The sequence below is a fragment of the Hippocampus bargibanti genome, linkage group LG04 (genome assembly GCF_051943395.1).
Source record: "Hippocampus bargibanti isolate YZ-2025 linkage group LG04, ASM5194339v1, whole genome shotgun sequence".
Classification (NCBI taxonomy): Eukaryota; Metazoa; Chordata; class Actinopteri; order Syngnathiformes; family Syngnathidae; genus Hippocampus; species Hippocampus bargibanti.
The window spans coordinates 21,254,134-21,280,863 of NC_142737.1; the positions used below are offsets into that span (position 1 = coordinate 21,254,134).

A 26,730-nucleotide genomic window follows, 5' to 3' on the forward strand; every position below is an offset into this window, starting at 1 on the left:
CCACTGGGGGCTATATGCGTGGTGGGACTTCACAGAGGTAGGGATCGAGAAGGGAGAGAGACTGAGTCCAAAGACGAAGGGAGACCAAGGCAAAGTGAGTCAGGCTCAACACCATATGACTTGGCAGCTTGTCACATTCCAGGTCATCATTGGGGGACTTGATATCACAGACTGTTGGATCACAGAGCAAAATGATCTTCAAGGTTTTTATTTTGCCTTAGCCAAAGCGGTGTATGGGCATTTTCAGCATTTATGCATAATTCTAATGGTATGGTATTTCTATTGGTGATGAAGCAGATTAGCCAATGGACGGATGGGTGTATGTATTACAGGTGTAAGGAAAGCAGACTTCAATCAGAAAAGTGTTCCACTTGAATCGCATTGTGTCCCATGTACAATTGAGATAACATTGGAAAATGCACGCCACTAATTACGATTGCTCTAACCCATGCTTTTTCAAGTGTTATAGGTGCAGAGAGTTGATGAACTGGAGCCATTGAGTTGTTGTTTCATCTAGTATTTTAACACTGAATTTCAAATACATTGCTTTGAGTTTGCTCAACAGACAGACTTCTTTTTCCTTTCATTCAGCATTCGGGCAACCAACTAAGTGCCGAGACGAACACGTGCTGTCCGCAGGCACTGTGGTTGACGATCTCAACAGGAAACTGGGGGTGTGAGGCGAGTGGAAGGATGCAATATTGCATATGCAAGAAAATGTTGTGAAAGTACTTTCTCTTGTTTGAAGCTGTTTATGCACCTGTTCATGTCCTGCACATGTTGGTCGCTCATTGGAATATACATGCCAATTAAAAGGCAGTGTCTAAAAATAGGCAACGATGATTATGTTCGCGGGAATCCTGTATGAAAATGAGTTGTGTATTATTGAAATGAGCTAAGAACATAAAATGTCCATTCAGTGGGAAGAAATATGTGTATTTCAGGAAATTTTCAGAAGTTTACAAAATGGTTCTGAATCTTCACATCATCCTACATTTTAAGACCCTCTCTCCCTCCCTCTCTCTCTCTTATATATACAGTGGTACCTCGGTTCTAGACCATAATTCGTTCCAGGACCCTGTTCGAAAAGCGATTTTTTTCGAACACCGAAACCACCTCTTTGCTCCCATCACTTGCGAGTTGACAGCCACGTTGACTCCACTTTCTCAGTGGGTTTCAAAACTCTGAAGTACACTTTTGAGTCAGGGTGTAGTCCGAAGCATGCTTCTGATTGGCTGCCGGTGCCGAGTATGCAAATTGCCAAACGAACGTTCGTTTGGCAAGTTGCGAGAGGATTTAACAAAAATTATGTGTCATAATTTTTCGCATCTTCGAACGTTCGTTTGGCAATTTGCATACTCGGCACCGGCGGCCAATCAGAAGCCTGCTTCGGACTACACCCTGACCGTTGGAGCCTTCTCTTTGATGTATTCATTGAGCTTTGATGTTTCATCCTGGACAGTGGCTCTCACACTCGCTAGTCCCCGGCCTCCTTCCTTACGGCTTGTGTACAGTCTCAGGGTGCTGGACGTGGGATGGAACCCTCTATGCATGGTGAGGAGTTTTCGGGTCTTAACATCCGTGGTCTGAATCTCTTCCTTTGGCCATCTTATGCCGGGTATCTGATCACTGGCAGGGCATAGCTGTTTATTGTCCGGGTCTTGTTCTTGCCATTGAGCTGGCTTCTCCGGACTTGCCTCACCTGCTGGAGGTATTTGGTCGTAGCCGCTTTCCTTGTTGCTAGTTCGAGGTTGCCATTGGCCTGTGGTATACCGAGGTACTTGTAGCTGTTTTCAATGTCTGCTATTGTTCCTTCAGGGAGTGAGACCCCTTCAGTGTGGACTACCTTGCCCCTCTTAGTCACCATCCAACTACATTTCTCCAGCCCGAATGACATCCCAACGGCACTGCTGTAGATCCTGGTTGTGTGGATCAGGGAGTCTATGTCCCTTTCACTCATAGCATACAGCTTTATGTCATCTATGTAGAGGAGGTGGCTGATTGTAGCTCCATTTCGGAGACGGTATCCATAGCCTGTCTTGGTGATTATTTGGCTGAGGGGGTTCAGTCCTATGCAGAACAGCAGTGGGGAGAGTGCATCACCTTGGTATATGCCACATTTGATGGACACTTGCATTAGTGGCTTGCCATTGGCTTCAAGTGTGGTTTTCCACATCCTCATCGAGTTTGCAATGAAGGCTCTCAGGGTCCTGTTGACCTTATACAACTCCAAGCATTCAGTGATCCATGTGTGTGGCATGGAGTCATACGCTTTCTTGATCAATACATGAGCAAAGCACAGAAAGGCATTGGTATATTGGTCAAAATACCTGCAGAGCACACCTCAGGATAAAGTTACAGCTCAGGCTCTGCATTTAAACTGAGACCAATGTGAGCCCTTGCAGTTGCGCCATTGACGTTGGTCACTCCTCACACATTTTCTTCTATTTCTTTTGAAGAAAATACACTTCAATATTTCATCTTAAGTTATTACCTACTGTGAAAATATGGAGTATTCTGACAAAGACAAATCGCTTCCAAATAGCCCAAAAGCTGGAATGCAAGAAATTGCTGTAAATTGGTAATGTGAGACAAACAAATGTTTTCTTATCTTAAAAGACAACTCTGTTTATATAGCACATTTTCTAACAAATATGGCTGTAACAAAGCTCGACATAAAAATAACAATACAACAAGACCCCCAGAGTCACATGATGAGTCAGTTGGCCTGTTCTAAAAACAGCGTATCGTTGATGCGACATTCTCATTTCCTAGAAGTGTTGTAGTGATTACTTAAGAATCTAAACGCGTGTAGAGATCTACAAAAAGAATTGTTGCATATTGCTATCTAACTGCTTCTTTATTATTCTTGGAAATCATTTGCATGATCAGTCTCTTCATATCATGAATTATGAATGATAATATATGATAAAAGGTAATTTGAGCAGTGGGTATCGAACGGGTAGCCCTTCACACTAATCAGAACCGAGGAATAGCTCTCACTTTGGAAAATGTTGGCGACACGAGTCCGACATGCCTGATCTTCAATGTGTAATTTTGCAGACTATTTGGACATTGTAAACAATATAGTTACATTGGTACATTAGTATAGTTACACTGGTATAGTTACATTACATACAGTTAATTAAGTGGCAATATGAAGGACAAATAAAACAAAGATGAGATCAGTTGAGCTTGAGCATGAAGAAGTAGAAAGGTGACCATGTTGTACAATGTGCAAATAAAGAAAAAGTAACGGTGGGACCTGCAGCTCCTCCTTCAGGTTTCCTAAAAGTCCATTCTGGCGGCCATAGGACAAAAGCTGTGCAAAGAGCCAACACCTCTTTCCCCCTCAGGAGCAGACAGATAAAAGAGATGATGGTGACGGAGGGTTCAGCACTGTGGTTGGTGAGATTAAAATTTTACTTTTTCTGCGTCTTTTCCATCGCAGCTCAGAGCTGCCCCCCCCCCCCTCGTTCTTCCCAGATAGTCTGGACAACTGTCAAATAACTCTTTCCAATCTCAGAAGATCTTAAATTAATCCCTATCTTTGTGTTCCATTGTTTTGGGGGCATTGCTTTGATATGATTGTGTACTGGTGAATTTAAGACTTAAGATGACAGTCTGGGGAAGTGAAGAACTGTTGACATAAAATAATACCGCAGTGCACCGTGTCATGTGTTTGGGTCAAGATCAGATATCAATCGTAACTTTCACATTTGCGATGATCCCATATGTTGCAGTGTTCCATGAATGACTTCATGAACATCCAATCCATTGATGGTAAACATGGTGGATGTGGTGGCATTCTGTGGGAGGTCTCACTCTCATCAGCGTCCTTTTTGCTTATCTGCTCAGGTTTCACAATAGAGATTACACTAGGTATGATTTAGCCACACCTGACACCATTTTCATCAAAAATGAACCAGAGGTGGATTTTTATCAACTGGCCTCTTGTTTCGGAACTAAAAACATCAGCAGCCCTCACACTTAGAACATGTGTCGTCAATTGTGGTGAGAAGGCCTAAAGTAGAGGTGCATTAAGGGGTCGTGAAACCGGCCTAATCTCTCCTTCACAGCATTTGTAGGGTTATTAGAGCTACTTGGACGTCTATACAAGGACACGGGCCCTTTACAGGCCTCAGTCAGCCACACTCCCAGAAAGACTATAGTCTCCTGTTCAACATTCGATTTACAAAGCAGGACTTCACATTTGATGACCACCCAGGACCCACTCCACCCAGAGCATAGATAGCGTGATTAGCAAATATTAGAAACCACACACACACACACACACACACACACACACACACACACACACACGCACGCACGCACACACACACACACACACACACACACACACACACACACACACACACACACACACACACACACGCATATACGCACACACACACGCACGCACACAAAACACCGAACTGCATTTCACCCAGCATATTTATTCTTAGTGCAAATCTCACAGAAAATGAGATAAGAGATGTGCTTTGCAACAAGAGTTATCATCAGATAACTGAACTACACTAGTAATTCGTGGGTCAAGTGTGACATCTACGAAGGAATATTCAAGCCACAATGACAAGAAAACACTCTGAAACAGTGGTGTCTAACTGCCCCAATCAGAAATGTGAAGCGGATGTGCTAACCACTCGTGCAGTGCAGCACTTTTTTTGAGCATCAAAACGATGACAGAATTGACGTGCCGAAGTATCGATTGATTTTCTAGATGTTGCCTGTGTAACAAGATCGGGGATGTTTACGCGTGAACAATTTGAACGACATTGACATAAATAAATTGTGTCGTATTACATCGTCTTACATCAATATTGTTTTTGTAATTATGACACTGTTTACATAGATTTCTTTTCCAGTATGGCCCTAATACTCATTTGTAGATGTCCATCACATTTGTAAAAGCATGTGTCCATTTTAAGAAACACTGGTTTTACCTAAGACTAACGTTCCTATTATATATAATTGGATTTCACCTGGAATCTACTAAGGAAAAACTCTTCACTTCATGTTTTATGCATAAACAGGATTGGAGAGTATATAGGATAAAATATACAGTACTTGACAGTGCACACGCCTGTTTGTTCAACATGATCACAGACGGGTACAAATTGTGGTCTTTCAAGTTTCAAAGAACAGTCTAATTGCAGTTTATTCGTTTCACGTTTCGTTTCTTTCAATGAAAAAAAAAAAAGATGATGACACCACGCAGCATTGCAAGCTGAGCTTTGCTATAAGTAGGAAGCTTAAATAGCACTGGTAGAGGGCCAGTGCAAACCTAAAATGGGCAATTTTGATATCTCGACCTCCTCTTAAGCAATACTCCATAATATCATTTTCTAATCTCGACAAAATTCTGGTTAATGGTTTTCCAGCCTTGGTTAACATGGTGCGTCAAGATTAGAGTAAATCTTGAGCACAGCTACAGCGTTCACATTTTGTGTGTCGTACCATATGAGGTAGTACTCATGTGTCTTGGCTAAATTCTAGACAATAACCTATATCCATATACATTACATATTTTGAGAACCTCATGGAGGACTCGTGATATTGCTATCATTTACAGTTCTTGTTAGATTATGAACATTAAAATAGCACCATTAAACATACATTTAATGCTCTAGATTTCAACTGTCAGCACAGCGAGCACAGTAAGATTTACAACACACAAAATCGTTACGCTTATCACACGAGGTGGCTTCTGCTACCAAGTTTTATCAAACTAGAGCAAATGTTAAGACTTAAGACTTTATTGCAGTTTTGCAGAGCATTTAAAAGTTGTCGAATTGAAATTTTAATGTGCTTTGCTCCACACGGTATCTTAACCCATTTATGGCGCGCATGTTCATATAAACACAGACACATTCATTTCCAAATGCATTCATGTTGTTTCTTGACACATTAAATATTGTTAATTAGATATACTTATATTGTTGTAACGTGTATTGAATCTATTTGATACTGTTCTAATTTTATTTAGATTTTTTTTAATGACTTTATCTGTGTTCATATGAACACGCTCGGCATAAATTGGTTAAAATATGATCATATTATATGATCCTCCTCCAGTATGAAGCTTCTTTTTATTATTTATTGTTGGTGTTTCTGGTATTATTTTTAAGTCTTTCCTGGCTCCTCTTAATGTCTACAAAAACACAAGGACACAATGCCTGCGCTTGTTTTGCACATTGACGTACTGCTACTCAATATGTATAGTATTGTGTCATATTGTATTACTCCACCGGCCAGGTATTACTCTCCAGCCAGCAAATACATTTGTATGTGCATTGCTTGTGGACATATACCTTGATGGATAGGGGGGTTAAATGTCTTTAAAGGACAACCGACGTCTCCGGACAAGTTGTGTCCATAATTTTTTAAATGGCTTCAAATGACTTCTACTGAGCGTATTTTACAAAGATTCCACCGCATATAGCTATACTGTACGTTTTAAGACTCGCGCTGAATATTCAGGAAGTCTTGTTTTTGAGTTGCTGACGAGTCCGTACGTGACGTCACTAAAGGACCGCCCCTGACCGTAAAAAAGACGCATTGTAGCGGTCCTTCCATCACGTCAATGTATTTTTCTGTACTTGTTTGGTCTGGGGACCTCGGGTTGCACCCAAAAGCCGCCAGAAGGCCAGAAGAGGGCGTCCAAGCGCCATATAAGGAATTTATCAGCCTGTGGAAATGGAGGTGGCCACAGGAGGTCGCCAGGTTGTGCCTCTTTTTTTGGGTGAGAGATTTCCCCCCAATGTTGCCTCAAAATGGCACAAATAAATTCCTTAATCGTTTGCAAACATGTATGCTTTCCTCTTCAGAACTATTTGAATGATATTCATAATTGGATGTGTAACAAAAAAGCATATTCTCCGAATCTGAAGCCATTGTTTTGATTCACTAGCAATGCAAGACGTCTTGGCGTGATGTCACAAACTGGGGGCGGGACTTTCTGAAAATGCCCAATTCGCAGCTCAATTTTTTGCAGATTTTGGACACTTTAAGTCATTTTCATTGGTGTTTTGCATTTGACTAAAAATATCATAATGCATGTTTTGGGTATTTTAGATGCTATAAAACATTTTTCTGATGTCAGTTAAAAAACAAAAAAGCGACGTCGGTTGTCCTTTAAGACTAATTGTGCGCGCGTGTGGACTTATATCCTCTTACAGTCAAAAGTTTAATATTCATTTGGGCTGCTCTTTGAGTTGCTGTTCCCTGAGAGCACCGGTAAAAGTAGCCGTCCATACGTGCAATGCTGTTCCAGCAGAGAGGGTAAGGAAGAAGAGGAAGGCCACTTGAAAGCCGAACCAATCCACCACACCTCCGGCCAAAGCGCTGAACAACAACTTGCCCAACACTTCCAGAGTTGCCAGGAAACTGTAGTGAGTTGCCTAAAATAGGAGAGTGTTGAATAAAAATTACAGCAACGATTATACAAAAACATACAATAGGCAAAATACTTTGATCAAACAATTGATCTTTGAATAATCTGTCACAGAAATAGTTGTTGGTTAATGGCAAAGGTGAAAATTCTGTCAGTATTAACGCACTAACAGAATGGCTCTTTTGTTGACGGCTAACACAGAAACATCTTCAACTGTTTGACGAATATTTTATGTATGTGTATTTATTTGGATTGGATTGGATTGGATTTGCCTTTATTAGTCTCGCAGTGGAGAAATTTAAATTTCACAGCAGCAAAGCGATAAAAGGAATGAAAGTAGAAAAACAAAATACATGAGCTGCTGGAAAGGCAGCCACTTGCATATAACTTAGTGTAGTTGTGGTTTTCTGTTAAATATTGCTGACATTATCTTTACTATCCCATGTGTTTGTTCACAAGCAGAAGGGACGACGGGGTGCTTCTGTTGACTACACATGGAAATGCTTTGCACTTCCTGCACAGTAGATGGCAGTATGCAATCAAAACTGTCATCCACCAATGAACCAAAAACAAAGAAGAAAAACAATCAGAAGCAGAAGAAACACATGAATGCTGAAATAATAATATGAATCAGAAGAAACACATGAATGCTGTAATAATATGTAGTATGTGCCTTGCAATTTTGAAGGACTAAAGATTAATAAAATAATGAGCAGTTCAGCTGTTGCGTGGCCAGGTGAAACATCGCAATCAATGTATATTACGATGTAATCCCCCCACCACCACCGCGACCACCCTAATATCTCACTTGTCTGAGCAATACATTTTATTTGAGCTTTTTAGTTCAGCATTCCTTCTTCTTCTTCTTTCAGTCACCTGAAGTTCTTTAAATGTGGGGTATGAATAAAATATAACTTAAATATTGTTTATTGCTATGACAGCTATTCCTATCAAACACTTTGGTGCACAGTGAATAGCAGACGATATTATTTGCTGTTGTTGTCAAGCTTTTTGAAATCAAGATTGTATTTAATGTCACTTTTGTTGTCATCTTTGATCGTTTTATTCCTTTAAGAGGTCAGGGATGTTCATGCAGGAACCTCTTTGTACACTTTACTGCACCACCAGTTTGAAGTGTCAAGTTTTTTTTTAATATTGGGATCGATGAGAAGGTTTCTTCAGCCGTCATCTGTACAAATGTGAAGGTTTCGGACGTTTCGCCTCCTATCCAACAGGCTTTGTCAGCGAACTAAAGTCTGACTGGTCGTATCGGCCCCATTTAATATTGGGATAGAAATTATAATTGTATTTATTCAATTCATCGATTAATGGAAAACATAATTGACAGATTAATGGATTTTTAAAAGAGCAGTTAATATTAACCCTAATGTGTACACACAAACGCATGGTGGTCAATGACAAAAGTCAAATGTGACATTTGTTCCAGTAAGATGATTACAACACACATTACAAAGGGAACAATGATGGCTGAAGAAACGCCTTGGAAAAAGAGTGAGCTCATGCTGTAGCCTGCGATGATGGGTGGAAGCCAACTAAGAATAGGATCTGATCACAGCCTTGAGGCTTTCAGGATGGAGTGCAAATGCAAGATATTAGCTAATCTCTCCCAGATTTGCCTTTCTTCCCAAGAGCGCTGCATTTAGCAGGTAACTACAGCATAACCATCCTAAAGGTAGAATGCCAATAAATATTGAGCAGTTTCTTCAATAGATGTCATTGGAGAAGTCACGAGAATGGTCCACTACATAGGCCTCCTGTATATATGGTTGTGATTTTATGGTCATTTTAAAACACCTCAACCAAAGTAAATAGAGCAGTTCCTTCTGTCACCACTTAACCGCATCAAAAGACATCACACATCAGTAAAATGTGGATAAAATAAACTGAGATGAGTGACGGTGGTGAGTTTAGCGTGACCGAGCATATCGAGGAGCCCGTGTGGCCGCATCTACAGTAAGTAGCGTTCCTTTATTCTAAGCAACTTGTTTCACAGATTTGGTTTCTTTCTCCTGGGGATTGTGAACAAGCACTAACCCTATTGGTTTTCAGTCACTGGATAGCTCTCGCTTCAATAACACTGAGATATTGTACTTCCGTATGCGTGTCGATGAGAAGGTTTCTTCAGCCGTCATCTGTCCGTATGCGTGGTTGACATAACGCCTTCCCTCTACCGTGTGCATGCACAAATGGTAGACTGAAAATAACTGTGTGTGTTTGTGCGTGGGTGTGCGTGTGAGACGAGAATCTTTTAAATGCACCTTTAGTTGATTCTCCTGCTACAGTAACAAAACAAACCATATGTCAGCTAAATTGTGATTCCCCCCCCAACCCCCCCGACCTCCCTTTTGAATTTGCTCTTCAAACATGCCAGCAATTAAAATGATAATTTGTCACCTTGAGATCGACTGAGTGAATGACTGCGTTATGACAACGATCACCTCCAGGCAATGATGGCCCAGTTACGACGGGGACAAAAGGAGTTATGTCAAAAGAGGGCAAGACGAAAGAGAAGCGGGAAAAAGTCAGAATGAAAAAGGGAGCACTTAAAGGGACCAGAGAATGACAAAGAAATAGGGAAGTGGTTTGGGGGGTACTCTTCCAGTGAGGAGGGGGACAAAACAGAACAGTCGGGGAGGGTCAAAGAGGAAAGAAGTACTGAATAGAAAGTGGGTCTGCTATGACTTTTTGAATTTTTCCAGGTGGAAACAGCTGATGAGAAGTGACAGGCAGAGCGGGTGACGGCAGCTAGATGGGTCTCGGTGCGCTGCTGTTAGCCAGGAATTCCCAGACTTCCTTCCTCATCATTCGTTGTCACATTCCAAAATGGCACAATTAAAAGGATATAAAGGTGGTGAGCAAAGTGCAAAGAAACAAATTGTAAAGATAAGATGACCTCACACTTAAGGAAAACAAGTTCCCTTTTAGCAGGGCTTGGACAATGACATCACTCTTACCTGAATGCTCTCCTCGGCCCTTTGAGTGCAATGCATCATGGTAGTGAAAGTGAGCGTGGTGATCAGACCACCCAGGAAATGTTGAACGCTCATACTCAAGACGGCCATACCTTCGGGAGACAACATTGACAATGTTGCAAAGCGACTCTTCAGAAAGACCATGTTCAGCCTGCCCGTGCTTGCTACAACATCTTGCGTCAAACTCAAAGCATGCAGCTGAAAAGTCTTTTTTCAGTACCGACGCCCACCCCCCTATCTGTCCCCAAAACACATGTAGTGTATCCTCTGAGGGAATGTGCAGAGAGGTATCGGTGAGAAACACAGAGGAACCACAGAGCTGATCTGTCACTGCTCCTGCGAACGCTGAATTATTCAGTCATGCTGCAAGAGTTTGTGCACAATAAGACTCTTCAATGACACTAGACACACACACACACACACACACACACACACACACACACACACACACACACACACACACACACACACACACACAATGATCAGAATGGAGCTGCGGAAGTAGAAGGTTATCATGTAATATTGAAAATTTCCGAAAGTGAATGTTTTTCCCTTTTCTTTTATTTCTGGTTCCTTTTTCCCTGATATTTTTTGTTTCGGCTTTAAAGACATGGTGGGCGGGGGTTGGGGGGGGGGGGGGGGCATTCACTTCAGTCTGAGAGTCTGAAACGGGAAACAGAGAACTGGTGGAGAAAAGTGGCGCTCATCTGATTCCCAAATGCTTTGAGATGAGCTGTGCAACTCCATAACGTGTCATTCAGGCAATAACGACTGAATGGCTCTCGGGAGAGAGAACGCCAACCTTATAATAATTTAGATGACTTTTATTTTGCTCTTTACTGCCAATCATTTGGCTTTAGAATGTTTGTTTTCTAGATGTGATTCTTTTCTTAGTATTTATAGAAAAATATTTCACTGTTGTTTGAATGAAAAAAAGAGGCCAAGATGGGTCCAAGTACTCATTGAAAACCAAAGACTATAAACAAGAATGAACATTATTATACCTGTACAAGGACAATGTTACTCAGCTAGGATTGTGGAAGCAGAATTTTTATTACTTATTATCATCGGTCTCGATTGCAGTGGTGCAGTACGGCAAAAGCACCTTTTCTATTTTGGATGCCATCTTTCATATCTGAGCACTATTATGTTTGTCAAGACAGACTATTGTGTTGATTTTTGCGCCCTGGAGTATATTCTACAGTGGAGGGAAATAAATGCCGGAAGAGTTGACTGAATTTCAATAAATATCTCACCTTTCATGAGTGGCGATGGTTCCAGCACAGTGAGCAAGGAGCTCTGGAAGACCATACTGACGGTCCGTAAAACGAAAACGCGTCGCATCAGCGCGCTGATACTAAGTGGGGGTGACAAATAAATGATGCAGAGATCAGAAAAAAAGACCGACAAGTGACAAGACAGGTTTCTCTTCATGAGTCTTTTCACACATACACACACACACATACACACACACACACAAACACACGCACACAGGCACGCGCACAGGCACACACACATGCATGTGGGCTTCAGTAAACAAGTCCCCAGACACTAATTGATTCGCTGTTAGAGCAAGAAAATCATCCCCCTGTGGTTTTGGTTCATGACGTAATCAATAAACTAAGGAGAACCCCAGCATGGGGAAGATAATTAATCACACTTAATATAAACAAACAAACATGCATGCACATGAACCCACACTGTTTTTTGACATCAAGGATTAACAATGCCAATCACTCAAGGGATACCTGCCACTCAAAGAGACAGTGTGTGTGTGTGTGTGTGTGTGTGTGTGTGTGTGTGTGTGTGTGTGTGTGTGTGTGTGTGTGTGTGTGTGTGTGTGTGTGTGTGTGTGTGTGTGTGTGTGTGTGTGTGCGTGCGTGCGTGCGTGTGTGCTTGCTCACGATTGTGTAAAGAGGAGAGATCTACGAAAGAGGGAATTTTTTAAAAATGTTTTATGCAGTGTAAAATAAAATGAAGACCCTTACGGCCTGTCAGACTTGGTTGCATTGAAATCATTCAGTGCAAAAGTTGAGAACAGTTTAAAATAATTGTTTTATGGTAACCAAACTGTATCCATGAGGAAGGAGTTCCCAATGTAAGGAGTTCCCAATGTAATGTACAGGAGTTGCAGAATGTTTAACTGTATGTGTAACTGATGTGACTCCCATAACTGTTCGAGAATGTCTAAGGGCCCTATTTTGGTTGACTGGTGCTCGTGATGCAAAATAACCACTTTCTGGACTGTACAGTGGCCTGACGACTCATATTTGCGCTGCTTTGAGCCAATTTTCAATGAATTGTGAATCATTTTCTGAGATGATAAAAAAAAAATCAAGAAAAACAAATCACTAAAAACAAGCAGAGTAGTGTATTTGTTTGATTTGAGAGTTAATGTGTGGGGTTTGCAATTATTGAATCATAAAACAATAATAATTAATTGGAAAAAAATGTAGGGTAAATACAGTATAACTGTCAGCACTAAAGTTACACTGAACGTCTGAACGTCTGGTGTAATTTCCCCGGCCCCAGTGAAAGACTAATCAGACAGTGAAACACATTTGTATCTGTAAATTCAACAATAGTGTGTGCACACCCCAAAGAAACTGTGCATGTATATTTGCACATGTACGTGTAAAATTCTGTGTGTAATTGAATTGCTGTTCATGTTGTTCTCATACCACACACCAGACACGAGGGGGTTCCAGGGGTTCTCCGACAAGCCGATGTTTACTTAAATTACGGAACATACTGAGCACGTACACAATTGTGCATGCATACACACACAACAGCCTCGAAAAAATTGAATTAAATAGAAGAGAAACAGTCAACATACAACAGAGTGAGTTGGGTACAGAAAACAACTTAAAATAAAGTAGGTGCATAATGAGAAAGAGGTGGAAAATTGCAATTGTATGCAAGTGTTTGTGCAGAAAAGAAATTGTGTGGTCTTATGCTTAAATGTAATACAGTTGATGACCAGAAATGACACATTTTCTGCGAAAGACTACCTGAACTGAGCGAGCAGCAGACCTCCCAGTGACGAGCCACAGATGGAGAAGCCCATGGCGATGACGCCGTTCCAGAAACCGAGCTCCCTGGCGGTCATATGGTGATCCAGCAGAAACAAGGGAAACATGGTGACTGCACCCTGCTCGCCTGTACACGATGTCATTTGGGATGGGTAGGAGGAATTGGGGATGCACAAATAGAGGGGGGGGGAAGAGATGGCCTTAGCTTAAGTCGAATATTATAAATTAATACTGTACATCTTTTGTGTATCAATGCCATAGCTTTATATGGGATCATCTCCATTTTTAAAATACAGTAAAGTCTCGTTATATCGATAGTACCGCTTATTACGATACTATTTCTCTGAACGCAAGGAGAAAATTACATGCGCGCATGGTCGGATATATCGATAGTCCCGGTTATATCGATATTTTTCGGACTCCCGAGAATATCGATATAACGAGACTTTACTGTATGTACAATATAATTTCTAAAATTGGGAAATGGGGGCTCCCCTGTACGACATGTGCAGAAGTGCATCGTTTTTGTAGTTTACATGAAAACACAGCATTGAGGAAGGAACCAAAAAGTGAAGCAGATGGTGGAATTTTTTTCAGCCATTTAATCATTTCAAGATGTTTGAAATATAATAAAGATGTAAAACAATTATTGAAAGGAGACACAGTCAGTTGTAATGAGAATGTGATTCCAAGTTGTCAAGGCTGAAAGAGCGAACAAAACAAGAGATGATGACTACCGTATCACCTCCAGCAAACCGGCATTCTGTGCACCTCGGCCTATTCCTGGAAAGTGTCAATAATAGATGTCTGACAAGAAAAAGAATGCCCTCAGTCATGATCAAACAGAGGTCTACCACTTTTTCTAATGCGCAAAGGAAAACACAACAAAAACACCACAACTTCCAAGGCGAGGCAGACATCACACCGACATTTCAGTCAAAATAAAAAGTTTCTGTCAGGCAGTCACACTTCTGTGTGGTGTTGAGTGTGGGGGTAATGTTCTGCTGAACATTACAGTAAAATATTCAGTTGTGCCGACGACACACCATTATTATATTAATGGAGACTGACTTCAGAAAGACAGTGGGACCAAGGAGCTCTGTGAGTGACAGATTGGCTCCCAGGTTGCTGTCAAAGACGCACGACACCACCAGTGAGTCGCTCACTCAGTCAGCCAGGAGACAAACAAAAATAGAGAAAGAGGAAGACAGACAGTTGAAACAGACTGCACGGGAAGAAAAAAAATCTGAGACGCGCCCAATGATCGGCAGTGCAGAACAGAATGCAAGTGTGTCAATGCTTTCACAGTGGTGTGACAAACCAACAAAAAGAAACGTGAAGAAGGAAATGTGGATTTGTAGTGCTGCTAGGGTAACATGTGTCTTTCTTACACGTCTGTCACTCGTGTTTCCCTGCTGGCAGCTTACACAGTTGTCATCACCGCTAGTCACTATATTCACAATTTTAAATATAATAATTGGCTAACAAAGTTATTAACTCTTATGGGCTACGGTTATGGGCACGTCCAGGGAGAGGGAAAAAAACGCGTCCCGGTCCGGCCTCCCTGTGTGGAGTTTGCATGTTCTCCCCGGACCCGCGTGGGTTTTCTCCGGGTCCTCCGGTTTCCTCCCACACTCCAAAAACATGCATGGCAGGCAGATTGGCCACTCCAAATTGTCCCTAGGTGTGAGTGTGAGAGTGACTGTTGTATGTCTTTGTGTGCCCTGCGATTGGCTGGCAACCAATTCAGGGTGTCTCCAGCCTCGTGCGACAGCTGAGATAGGCTCCAGGAACCCCCGCGACCCTAATGAGGAATAAGCGGTACGGAAAATGAGATGAGATACATACAGTGTGAGTGTGACCTTGGCTTACACACTTAACTGGTTCCCAGACAGAGTGTGTAAGGCGAAAAGTGTGTATCCCAAAAATTACCTCCCATAGGATACCATTAAAATGAGAATAATACGTACCCAGGTCTGCATAAAATATAATTTTCAACTAAATAGGCCTTAAAACTACAAACAATATACGTTATTCTTTGTATAATAAATGTGATATTGTATTGTAATGAAAGAAATACACTGCACTGTATAATAAAGTCGTTTTATATACTTTTGTGATGGTCGTTGATGGCTTGATGGAATGGAGTGGCAGGTTGGAGAGAATTGCTGTTTGAAAGGAGTAAAGTTCCATAAGGACTGTAATTAAAGAAATAAACTGTATTGTAAAATAAAGTCGTTTTATTTACCTTTGTGATGATCGTTGACGGATTGATGGAATGAAGTTCAGACTTCTCTTCCTGTTTTATGAAAGTCCCGTTAGGCATGTTTTTTCCAAAAAAGGCCGGTCTCATCTGCATTAAATACTTGCTGAGGAACGTAGCCTTCTTCTTTCACCATTTCGAGGAATGATCCCTTGTACCAATAAACATCGAACTTCCAGGTTGTTGCATGACGATATCAAGAGTGAATTCACCGTGCTTTCTCAGATATACTTGCTTTATTCACGCTGTCGCCGGCTAGCTGCTTTTCGTGAATCCAAATTAACAGAAGTTGTTCAACCTCTTCTATTGCCCCAGACCGTTGCTTTGAGAGCACGGAAAATCCTTTAGCAACACACGCAACTTAGCATATTGGTACTAGGCTGTTAAATCAGACAAACGCACACCTCGTTCGTGTTTCTCAATGATGTCCTTCTTCTCCTCGACTGTAATTTTGTTTTGTGTCTTCTTCGGCTGAACACGAGCCTGTGGTGGGGTCTTTTTCGGTCCCATAACAGCAAAAGTATCTGTAACAAATCCGTGAAGACGATCGATGTGTGTACTCAGTGAAAGGGGGTGTAGAAAGGTAGGCCGGCTGGGGCGCTGTTCGGTCGTGTGCTTTGGTGTTCTTCAGCCGAAGATTACTCCGCCAGCCATGGTGGGGCAGAGCTCCATGTGTATCCCGAAAAGTAGTGCGTATTCCAAGGTTTAATTTTCATATGTTTAACATTCGTAAAACGAAAAATTCGTAAGGCAAAGTATAGTAAAGTCTCGTTATATCGATATCGGATATATTGATAGTCCCGGTTATATCGATACTATTTCTATGCACGCACGGAGAAAATTACATGCAAACAGGGTCGGATATATCGATAGTCCCGGTTATATCGATATTTTTTCGGACTCCCTTGAATATCGATATAACGAGACTTTACTGTATTTGTAAACTGAGGCCCCACTGTATATTCGGGCTTGGGACCGGCACAAGAAGACACTGGCTTATGTCCCGTTGTGGCTACAGAACAAGCAACTCGATGAACTTAATAAAGATGATGCTCAGGAAAAGGGTCCCAAACACGAAATGGTCATTGGCACAGCAACATGCAAATATATATAAAAAAAAACATTTCTAAATATGTACAAATAGGAGAAAAAAAATATCTGAATATACACAATCACGCTCTGTCTGTATCTATCTAGCTTTTAACTAGCTATCTATCTAGCTATCTAAATACTTATTTAGTTATCTATTTATCGATCTATCTATCTATCGATCTATTTATCTCTCGTGGTAGTGAGCTAAAGCGAGAGAGCTAGCTTGCTTGCTCGGTCGCTAACTTATTGCTCGCTAGCTTGCTAGCTCCCTCTATCTCTGCCTGTCTTTATCTGTTGTGTCGGGAAGGGCATCCGACATAAAAGCTTGGCCAAAAGATGGCTCCACCCAGAGAGAGTCTTGGCCCCATCTGGTGGAAGGCAGCAATTAATTGGGGAAAGACAAGCTCGATTGCTGTGCTCTGTGAAGAAGTTGATTGCTGCGTGGAACTCATTGCCAGTTGGGACCACACGACTGGACACTGGATTTGAACCTAGCTAAGGTGGCTAGGCTACATGAGGAGGACGTCAAGAGGGGTGAGGCCTAGAGACTCTTGGAAAAGAAGTCCGTCTTCAGGTTTACCTCAGAAGAGACTTTATTTGGATTTAAGCAGCAGAAGAGACTTTATTTAGTATTGGAAGAGACACTAGTCAAACCTTTGTTGCTTGTGAATTCCCCCTGGAACCCTTGATTAAAACCTTTTATTTGTATCCAAACCTGTCATCCATTGCACTTCTTGTCCTGTCCCGCTGAGAGCTACCCTCTCATATCACAATATATATATATATATATATATATATATATATATATATATATATATATATATATATATATATATATATATATATATATATATATATATATATATGTAACGGAGTTGTACACTTAGGTTATTAAATTATGAAGGAAGTGACGCAACGGCGCACAGTGTGGCACTATGTCCCGCCCATAGTTTCCAGAACAATCTCGAGGAGATTCAGGGTGAGTCGCAATTTTCTGTTGGTCTTGATTAACGCGCATTTTCATGACAATATCTTATTTTGTTTCCCCTTTTTTACTGTCTAGTGTTATCTAATTAGTTCCCTTATTCATTCGAGTCCAGATTACTTTTTGTGTCATTATTTACTTCACGTTTTGTCGAGTGGAACTTAGCTTCATAGTGCTTTTCTATTGCGCAGTTAATCACAAGACGAAACCCATGCGACTTCACCCATCCCTTCTGCCATACTGTGTTGCAGGTAATAATTGTTTCATTTCGTTTTTATTGAACAATATTTAGTTTCTTGTGTCGTGTCTCATTTGCCCGTGAGTGTCCGTGGCTGGTTGAACTGTGCGCCAGCCATTACAAGCGCACCGCGTGTTCTGCTGAGTCTCCGCCCATGATGCGTTCAGGGACATCTTGTAAATAACAGTGAACTTGTGTTGTATTCTCTTTTTCTGTAAATAACCACTATACGATCACACGTTGTTAATTCTGTTTTGTTATCTACAATGTTTTGCATTTGAGAACAATCTCGAGGAGATTCAGGTTAATCACAAGACGAAACCCATGCGACTTCACCCATCCCTTCTGCCATACTGTGTTGCAGAAATAAAAGAAATAAAAAGACACATCCACGCGTCTCGTCTTCATTAATACAGCAGCATCGTGGGGATGAAGACAGTCACTGTTGTGACACCCGTCACATTGGTGCCGTGACCCGTCGATCACAAGTGACTCTCCACTTCGGACCGGGACCGCGATGCTGCACAGTGTCTTCATCCCATCACTCGGTGGACGGTGTGTCGACCCCGTTCTTTAAATTGTGTGTTTATTGTCTGAGCTGCTGTTTTGCAATTGTTGTGCTTTTTTTTTTCCTGTAAGTTTTTTTTGTGAAGTTTGAGAATGAGCTCCTTCCAAGGGACATTTAGCACACCTTTTAATAAGTGTATTGGTAGAGGTAGAGGCATCCCGACCATGTTACAGGTGTGGAGTCCCATCCAGAGTGATGTAGTAGAGGGGAATGGGCAGGTTCTAGCTGAGGCCACTTATGTTAGTGGGGACAGAGTTCCTTCCCAGACCCAGTGTAGTACATCTCAGACGAGCGCACAGACTCCTGACACACCAGTGACAGATCCCTTACCCCAGTCACCTGACGTAGTTGGTCAGATGAGTGACATAATTAGACACATTGGCCAGCAGCTGGCAGACAGCATTGTTGCACATCTCAGCCCAACACATAACGTCCCCATGCATAACACCTCATTCCCACATGACACGCCCATTGACACAACAACACAAAGTCTTGACTCATCACAAGTTCTGATACTACCGCACAGGAAAGTTCGCGAACCCCCGACTTTCAAGGGTGACCACACTGATCAAATGAATGTAGATGAGTGGGAAGACCTAATGAGGAACTACATAAGGAGAGCAAAAGTAGCTCCTGAGCATCAGGCAGAGGAAATCCTCATGAACATCAGCGGTAGAGCTAAAGATGTTGTCAAGGTTAGCACAAGAAACAGTGGAGTTGATGTAACCCAGAACCCAAATGCCATCTATAGCCTTCTTCGCAAGCATTTTTCTACTGCCCCTTGTTCACCTCTCCCTCTAGCAGACTTTTACACCACGCTGCCCAGGGATAAGGAGGCCCCATATGACTACTGGTTGAGGCTTAACAACGCAGCTGAAGTTGCCACCAATCGTCTCAAAGAACAGGGCAGAGATTTCGACTGTTCTTCCCTCGACGTAACACGGATGTTTATTAAAAAATGTCCATCCAAAGATCTTTCCATGACATTTAGGTCAAAAACAGTGGATAAATGGTCGGCAGTTGAGGTCCAAGCCATCCTGGATGAGTACCAGACAGAAATGAGTCCCAGGACTGCCACTCCAGCTGCGGCGAACAGTCAACCCATTCATGTAAATAAAAGTGAAATGCTTCAGAATACAGCATGTCAGGACAACGATAAAATATCCCACTCAGCCAGGCCACCCGACTCCGCAAATCTTGAGCGTGTCATTTCCATGCTGGAAAGAGTTTTGCTGCAAGGAGCTAACAATCCCTCTGCCTCTGGTAGACGCAAGTCAAGGCTTCCAATGGTGGACGGTTTGAATAAGCTACCATGTGCTGTCTGTGCTAGCGCTGACCATTCTGCGCTTATTCACTGCCGCGAAAAAAGACTTTGTTTTCTGTGCTTTTCACCTGATCACTCCAGACGCAACTGCCCCACACAAGTGCAGCCCACAAGATCACTACTGTCGGGAAACTAATGTCTCCGCATCCAAGGGAGTATGATGCGGATGAAGTTCATGACCCTCCCAACAGTTCGACAGATGATCTTGATTCGATATTAGAGTCCCTCACTTCCAGTGTCCCCACGGAGAAGACTGTTATCTTCCAAGGCACACACAAGGTCCTGAAGTCAGATAGCTTGTTCTACACCACTGCCACTGTCGCAGGCATTTCCCTGACCGCAATGATTGACAGCGGCTCTACTGGTTGCACATTGAGTGAGTCGGCTATGGCACGATTGTTAGTGTGCAACCCTAACATCAAACGTTACTCTGCAGATGACGTTGTCATTGTAGGATGTGGTGGTCATCAGGTGACGCCTTCGGCCATATGTGATTTGGAAATAGTCGTGTACAATTGCAAGCTAGCTGTGCCCATGTTTGTGGTGCCTGGACAAACCGACGACATAATTCTTGGCAGCAATGCCATTAAGAAAATCCTTCACCTGATGCGGAAGACTGAAGGCTATTGGCGGCTCATGTCAGAGCCCGGTAGTTCGATTGATGATGACTCTCACCACTTTTTCTCACTGCTTTCCAACACAGAGAAATGGAGGGGTGGAACGATTCCTGACAAAGTTGGCACGCTGAAGTTGCAGCAATGTGTGATGTTGCAACCAGAGAGTGAACATCTTGTTTGGGCTAAGCTTCCCGCCTGCGCACCAATGTCAGTTGGCAGCACGGTCATAGTTGAACCAACTCAAGCAAGGTGCAGATCCAGGAAGATTCTGGTTGGCCGGATTATCACACCGATGTGGGGCGATGGATGGCTCCCAGTGAGGGTCATCAACCCCTCGACTGAAAAAGTGGTGTTGAGAAGAAACACAAAGCTGGCAGATGTATTTCCCTGCATTGCGACAGAAGACTTGTCTGAACCTGACAACATCCAAATTATGTCCCAATCTGTTCAGAATGCCACCGCAAGGCCAAGGTCCAAAGAAGACATCAAAATAGCACTGGACGAGCTTGGACTACATGATCTGGACTTGGATGCATGTGCTGTCTCCGATACGTGGAGGGACAGACTTTTCCAACTCATTGAGAGATATGAAGCAGTATTTTCACGGAACAGGATGGACTGTGGAGAGGCCTCTGAATTTGTGCACAAGATACACCTCGTGGATGAGAGACCATTCCGCCTGCCTTATCGAAGAGTGCCACCAAGTCAATATGAAAAGCTGAGAATGACTCTCAATGAGATGGAAGAAAAAGGCATTATTCGGAAATCCACGAGTGAATATGCATCTCCATTGGTCTTAGTGTGGAAGAAGAATGGGGAGTTGCGCATCTGCACGGATTTCAGATGGCTAAATGCGAGGACACAGCGCGATGCTCACCCATTGCCCCATCAGGCTGACGCTCTTGCCGCACTTGGAGGAAATGTCTTCTTCTCCACCATGGACCTCACCTCGGGATTTTATAATGTGCCCCTGTTTGAGGACCATAAGAAGTACACCGCCTTCTCGTCCCCATTTGGCCTACATGAATATAACCGGATGCCACAAGGCCTTTCGAACAGCCCGGCTACATTCATGCGGATGATGCTTTCCATTTTCGGGGACAAGAACTTCACCAGCCTCCTGTGCTATCTTGACGATCTCATGGTCTTTGGTCCGACAGAAGAGATTGCGCTTGAGCGATTGGAGATGGTTTTCTCCCGCTTGAAGAACCATAATCTGAGGCTTGCTCCGAAGAAGTGTCACTTTCTTCGGAGATCCGTGAAGTTCCTTGGCCATGTTGTCTCAGAGTCAGGGGTACGGACAGACCCTGAAAAGGTGGAAGCGATAAACAGTGTACAGGTACCAGACCTAATGGACAGTGATGGCCTCACTCCCTCGCAGAAGAAAATTAGATCTTTCTTGGGAATGGTGTTGTATTATCAGCACTTCATTGAGGACTGCTCCATCAAGGCCAAGCCCCTTTTCAAGCTCCTTTCAGGCCAGAAAACCCGTGGTAAGGCCAGACGCAGGTCGAAACCCACATCGGATGCATCAAGTCATGTGAAGTTGACACCGGCGGACTGGACCACTGAATGTCAAACTGCCTTCGAGACTCTGAAACACGATCTGTCAAACAGTGTAACGTTGGCCCACCCTGACTTTGAGAAACCTTTCATCCTGGCAGTCGATGCATCGTTTGACGGCATTGGAGCTGTCCTCTCCCAGCTTCAGCCTGATGACAAGGTTGCGAGACCAGTGGCATTTGCAAGTAAAACGCTGTCACGAGCCCAATTGAACTACCCTGCACATCGGCTCGAATTTCTTGCTTTAAAGTGGGCCGTATGTGACAAGTTTTCCCACTGGCTAAAAGGCAGACATTTTACTGCATGGTCTGACAACAACCCCTTGACATATATCCTGACGAAGCCCAAACTAGATGCCTGCGAGCAGAGGTGGGTGTCGAAGCTGGCAGCATATGACTTTGACTTGAAGTACGTCCCAGGGCCCAAGAACATAGTGGCTGATGCACTGAGTCGAGAACCCTTCGTTCAGTCTTGCGTGAGCCATCGCCTGGTGAAAGAACCCTACCAATACCTACTCAATGGAGTCCAAGGTGTCGTGAATGAGACTGTACAGGATGCTTTCCGTTTCACCACCAACTGTCAGGCTGTCCACATGGCTGGTGATCATGATGGAGAAGTTTCCCAGGGAGAAGCTCCTGATCAGTCTTCTGGAAGTGCAATTGATGCGCAGGAGGTGTCTGCAGTTTTAGACGTCCATCAGACTGGCGGGACCTCTCGACTCCCTGGAGCAACCCCATTGTCACTACAGCTACCTGAAGAAGACCCTTCCATTGTCATTCCCCATAGTCAGTTACGTGACCTGCAGCACCAAGATTCAACAGTCAGCCGAGTCATGTTCTATGTGCAGCGACATATGAGACCTACCAAACATGAAAGAGCAGCTGAGACGAGCTGTGTTCTTTTGTTGCTGAGGCACTGGAAGAAGCTGAAAGTTTGTGACGGGACTCTTTACAGAGTAAGGAAAGATCGCCACATGAACAGAAGAGTCTTTCAGTTCGTCATACCTGGGTCTCTGAAACACCAAGTCCTACATGGTGTGCATGACGCGGCTGGTCATCAGGGCTGTTCTCGGACACTCTCCTTGGCTAGTGAACGGTTCTTTTGGACAGGGATGGAGAAAGACATTACAAAACATGTAAGGCAGTGCCAGAGGTGCATCTTGGGTAAGACCCCCGAGCCAGACGCCCGGGCACCCCTGGAGAACATCCGCACTTCGGCTCCAATGGAACTGGTATGCATTGATTTTTGGACAGCAGAGTCCGGCGACAAGAAAACCACCGATGTCCTCGTCGTCACCGACCACTTCTCAAAGTTGGCTCTCGCCTTCCCCTGCAGGAACCAATCAGCAAAGCAAGTTGCCCGCTGCCTGTGGGACAAGTTCTTCTGCATTTATGGGTTCCCCAGAAGGATCCATTCGGATCAGGGAGCCAACTTTGAGAGTAGACTCATCAAGGATCTTCTTGAGATGGCAGGGGTGCATAAGTCCCACACAACACCGTATCATCCCATGGGTAATGGCATCGCAGAAAGATTCAACCGGACCCTTGGAGGGATGATCAGAACACTTCCCCCAAAGTCTAGGTCCAAATGGCCACAAATGTTGAATATGTTGACTTTCTGCTACAACTGCACAGTACATGAGACGACGGGCTTTGCGCCATTCTATTTGATGTTTGGACGTGTCCCTCGCTTGCCCATTGACATCATGTTCCATCATGTCTTGGAGAACGCCAATGTTGTCAGTCACAATGAGTTTGTGAGCACCTTGAAGAGAGACCTTTCTGAAGCCGTGCAAATTGCTCAACAGCATGCAGCCAAGGAACAGACCCGCCACGCCCAGATCTACAACCGCAAAGTCAAGGGGTCGCCATTGGCTGTTGGTGACAAGGTGCTACTAGCCAATCGAGGCGAGAAGGGCAAGCGGAAGGTTGCGGATCGTTGGGAGTCAACCCCTTATGACGTGGTGTCTGTGAAGCCGTTGATCAATGTGTACAGGATCCGAGATGATGCCACAGGCAGAGAGAAGGTCGTACACAGGAACTTACTGCTCCCGGTTGACTTCTTGACATTCTCTGGGCAGGTGGAGCCTGGTTCGTGTTCAGAGGGGTCAGAGATGGACGCACATTGTGGGAGTGACAAAAGCTCAGTCCCTGATGATCAGGAGGACACTCAGCTGCGCACTGAGAACTGGGTCATGCAGTCTCCAGCTCAGACAGAGGAACATGAGCACTTCTCTTCAGAGCATGATTCCGCCGATGCATGTCGAGGGGATGTCAGTGAGAGAAGTCTGTCAGCAGGCCATGATATCCACACACAGACTGAACTTTCCACAGACCCGGTGTTTGACATAGCACGCTCGACCCCTGACTCACCCCCAGATGAGACTGAACTTGAGGCGGTAATTTGCACACAACCACAAGACACACAGGGCCCCATCAATTTCACGAGATGTGGTAGGACAGTTAAACCCCCTGACAGGCTGATATGTGAAATGTCCTATCAGAGAGTCGGGATGCCAACATTAATGTGGGTTTAATATGACCATTTGATTTTTTTTTTGGGTTTGTGCTGTGTGCCAATTGTCGCCATTATCTTTATGGCTTCTCAGTAACGGGTGTTGTTATGTGCTGTTTTGTGAAATGTAAATGGCATTTCTACTAGTCTGTGATAGGATGGGTTTTGAACCACCCTATTCCTTCACACTTCTGAAAGAAGAATTCCTATGATTGACTTCCTTGTACATCCTTGCCCGATAACCTTGTCTATTTTGCCTGTTGGTCTTTCTGTTGTCTTCCGTGTGTATGTTGCCTCACTTCTGCATAATTTAAGGGGGGTGTATGTAACGGAGTTGTACACTTAGGTTATTAAATTATGAAGGAAGTGACGCAACGGCGCACAGTGTGGCACTATGTCCCGCCCATAGTTTCCAGAACAATCTCGAGGAGATTCAGGGTGAGTCGCAATTTTCTGTTGGTCTTGATTAACGCGCATTTTCATGACAATATCTTATTTTGTTTCCCCTTTTTTACTGTCTAGTGTTATCTAATTAGTTCCCTTATTCATTCGAGTCCAGATTACTTTTTGTGTCATTATTTACTTCACGTTTTGTCGAGTGGAACTTAGCTTCATAGTGCTTTTCTATTGCGCAGTTAATCACAAGACGAAACCCATGCGACTTCACCCATCCCTTCTGCCATACTGTGTTGCAGGTAATAATTGTTTCATTTCGTTTTTATTGAACAATATTTAGTTTCTTGTGTCGTGTCTCATTTGCCCGTGAGTGTCCGTGGCTGGTTGAACTGTGCGCCAGCCATTACAAGCGCACCGCGTGTTCTGCTGAGTCTCCGCCCATGATGCGTTCAGGGACATCTTGTAAATAACAGTGAACTTGTGTTGTATTCTCTTTTTCTGTAAATAACCACTATACGATCACACGTTGTTAATTCTGTTTTGTTATCTACAATGTTTTGCATTTGAGAACAATCTCGAGGAGATTCAGGTTAATCACAAGACGAAACCCATGCGACTTCACCCATCCCTTCTGCCATACTGTGTTGCAGAAATAAAAGAAATAAAAAGACACATCCACGCGTCTCGTCTTCATTAATACAGCAGCATCGTGGGGATGAAGACAGTCACTGTTGTGACACCCGTCACATATATATATATATATATATATATATAAACGGCGAAGGAAAAAAGGCTCAATGAGGCGGTTGCGGCATGGATCCGACACAGCGTTCTCATCACGCTGATCCTGCGCGCCGACAGCCGACCCACCTTGGCTTTCGCCCAGGCCGGCATCTGGGGGACCCTCGACCCCGAGCGCCGACCCCCACCCGCTCTGCGTCGGTGGACACTCCCCCTCGCCTGTGCCACTGTGATAGGTAGCGCAACACCATCACGCGCTGACTGGCCAAAATTGTCGTACGCGTTTGTGAAGAAAGTTTTTGTATCCTCATTTTGTGCAATGCTGTAATGTTCTATGTTAAGATAAACGAGGCTTGCTGAATATGGAACGGATATGGCAACGCAACATATGGTGCTTTGACAGCGATTAAAAAAAATACTTCTCAATGCTGAGAAAGCGGTTGATCTCTGTGCTCCGGCAAATAAACATCCTACTTGTTCAATCTAAACAAGAAGGACGATCTCGAGTCTTTATTCTACCAAATACATCGCAAACACGCTGCAGATCTCACTGGAGCGGGTCCAGCCGTAGACAAAAAAAAAAAAAAAGCGTCTGACGGTCGTGGTCGTAGTGTGGGTGGTCATAACTTGCACCGGTCTTAAATCGGATGTTACCTGTACATGTATATATCAGATGAGACATTTTGAACCCTGTGCAGGGAGGGACAATTCTAACAATAATGGATTGATTAAGCACCAGGTCAACCCTTTGGGAACAACTATCATGTGCTGATTGTTATTCTAACGCTTGGGTTTAGTTAATTCAATAATATAAGAAGAAAAGTTGTTTTTCTTGATATTAAGCAAATATAAAGGCCTAATATGCATGTTTTTAAGTGGCTGATTTTTGCATAACTGACAGAGAGGAAAAACAAAAAGATGAAACGAGATGAGACATACATAACATGGATGGTGCAAATGAATCGAACGGAATTTCAGGCTGAAGCCAAG

At 43.3% G+C, this 26,730-nt stretch overlaps 1 protein-coding gene across 1 annotated transcript in view; it reads right to left on the bottom strand.

Moving 5' to 3' along the window:
• Positions 1-4,443: 4,443 nt before the first annotated feature.
• The window catches only part of slc33a2 (solute carrier family 33 member 2), a 35,329-nt gene continuing 13,042 nt past the window's right edge, over positions 4,444-26,730 (bottom strand). Inside the window, exons 3-6 of the mRNA XM_088994681.1 lie at positions 13,419-13,566; positions 11,664-11,764; positions 10,390-10,499; positions 4,444-7,421 (exon numbers count right to left, since the gene is read on the bottom strand). Coding sequence (XP_088850807.1) covers positions 7,215-7,421; positions 10,390-10,499; positions 11,664-11,764; positions 13,419-13,566 — 566 coding nt within the window. The 3' untranslated portion in view covers positions 4,444-7,214. The remainder of the gene's footprint in view (positions 7,422-10,389; positions 10,500-11,663; positions 11,765-13,418; positions 13,567-26,730) is intronic.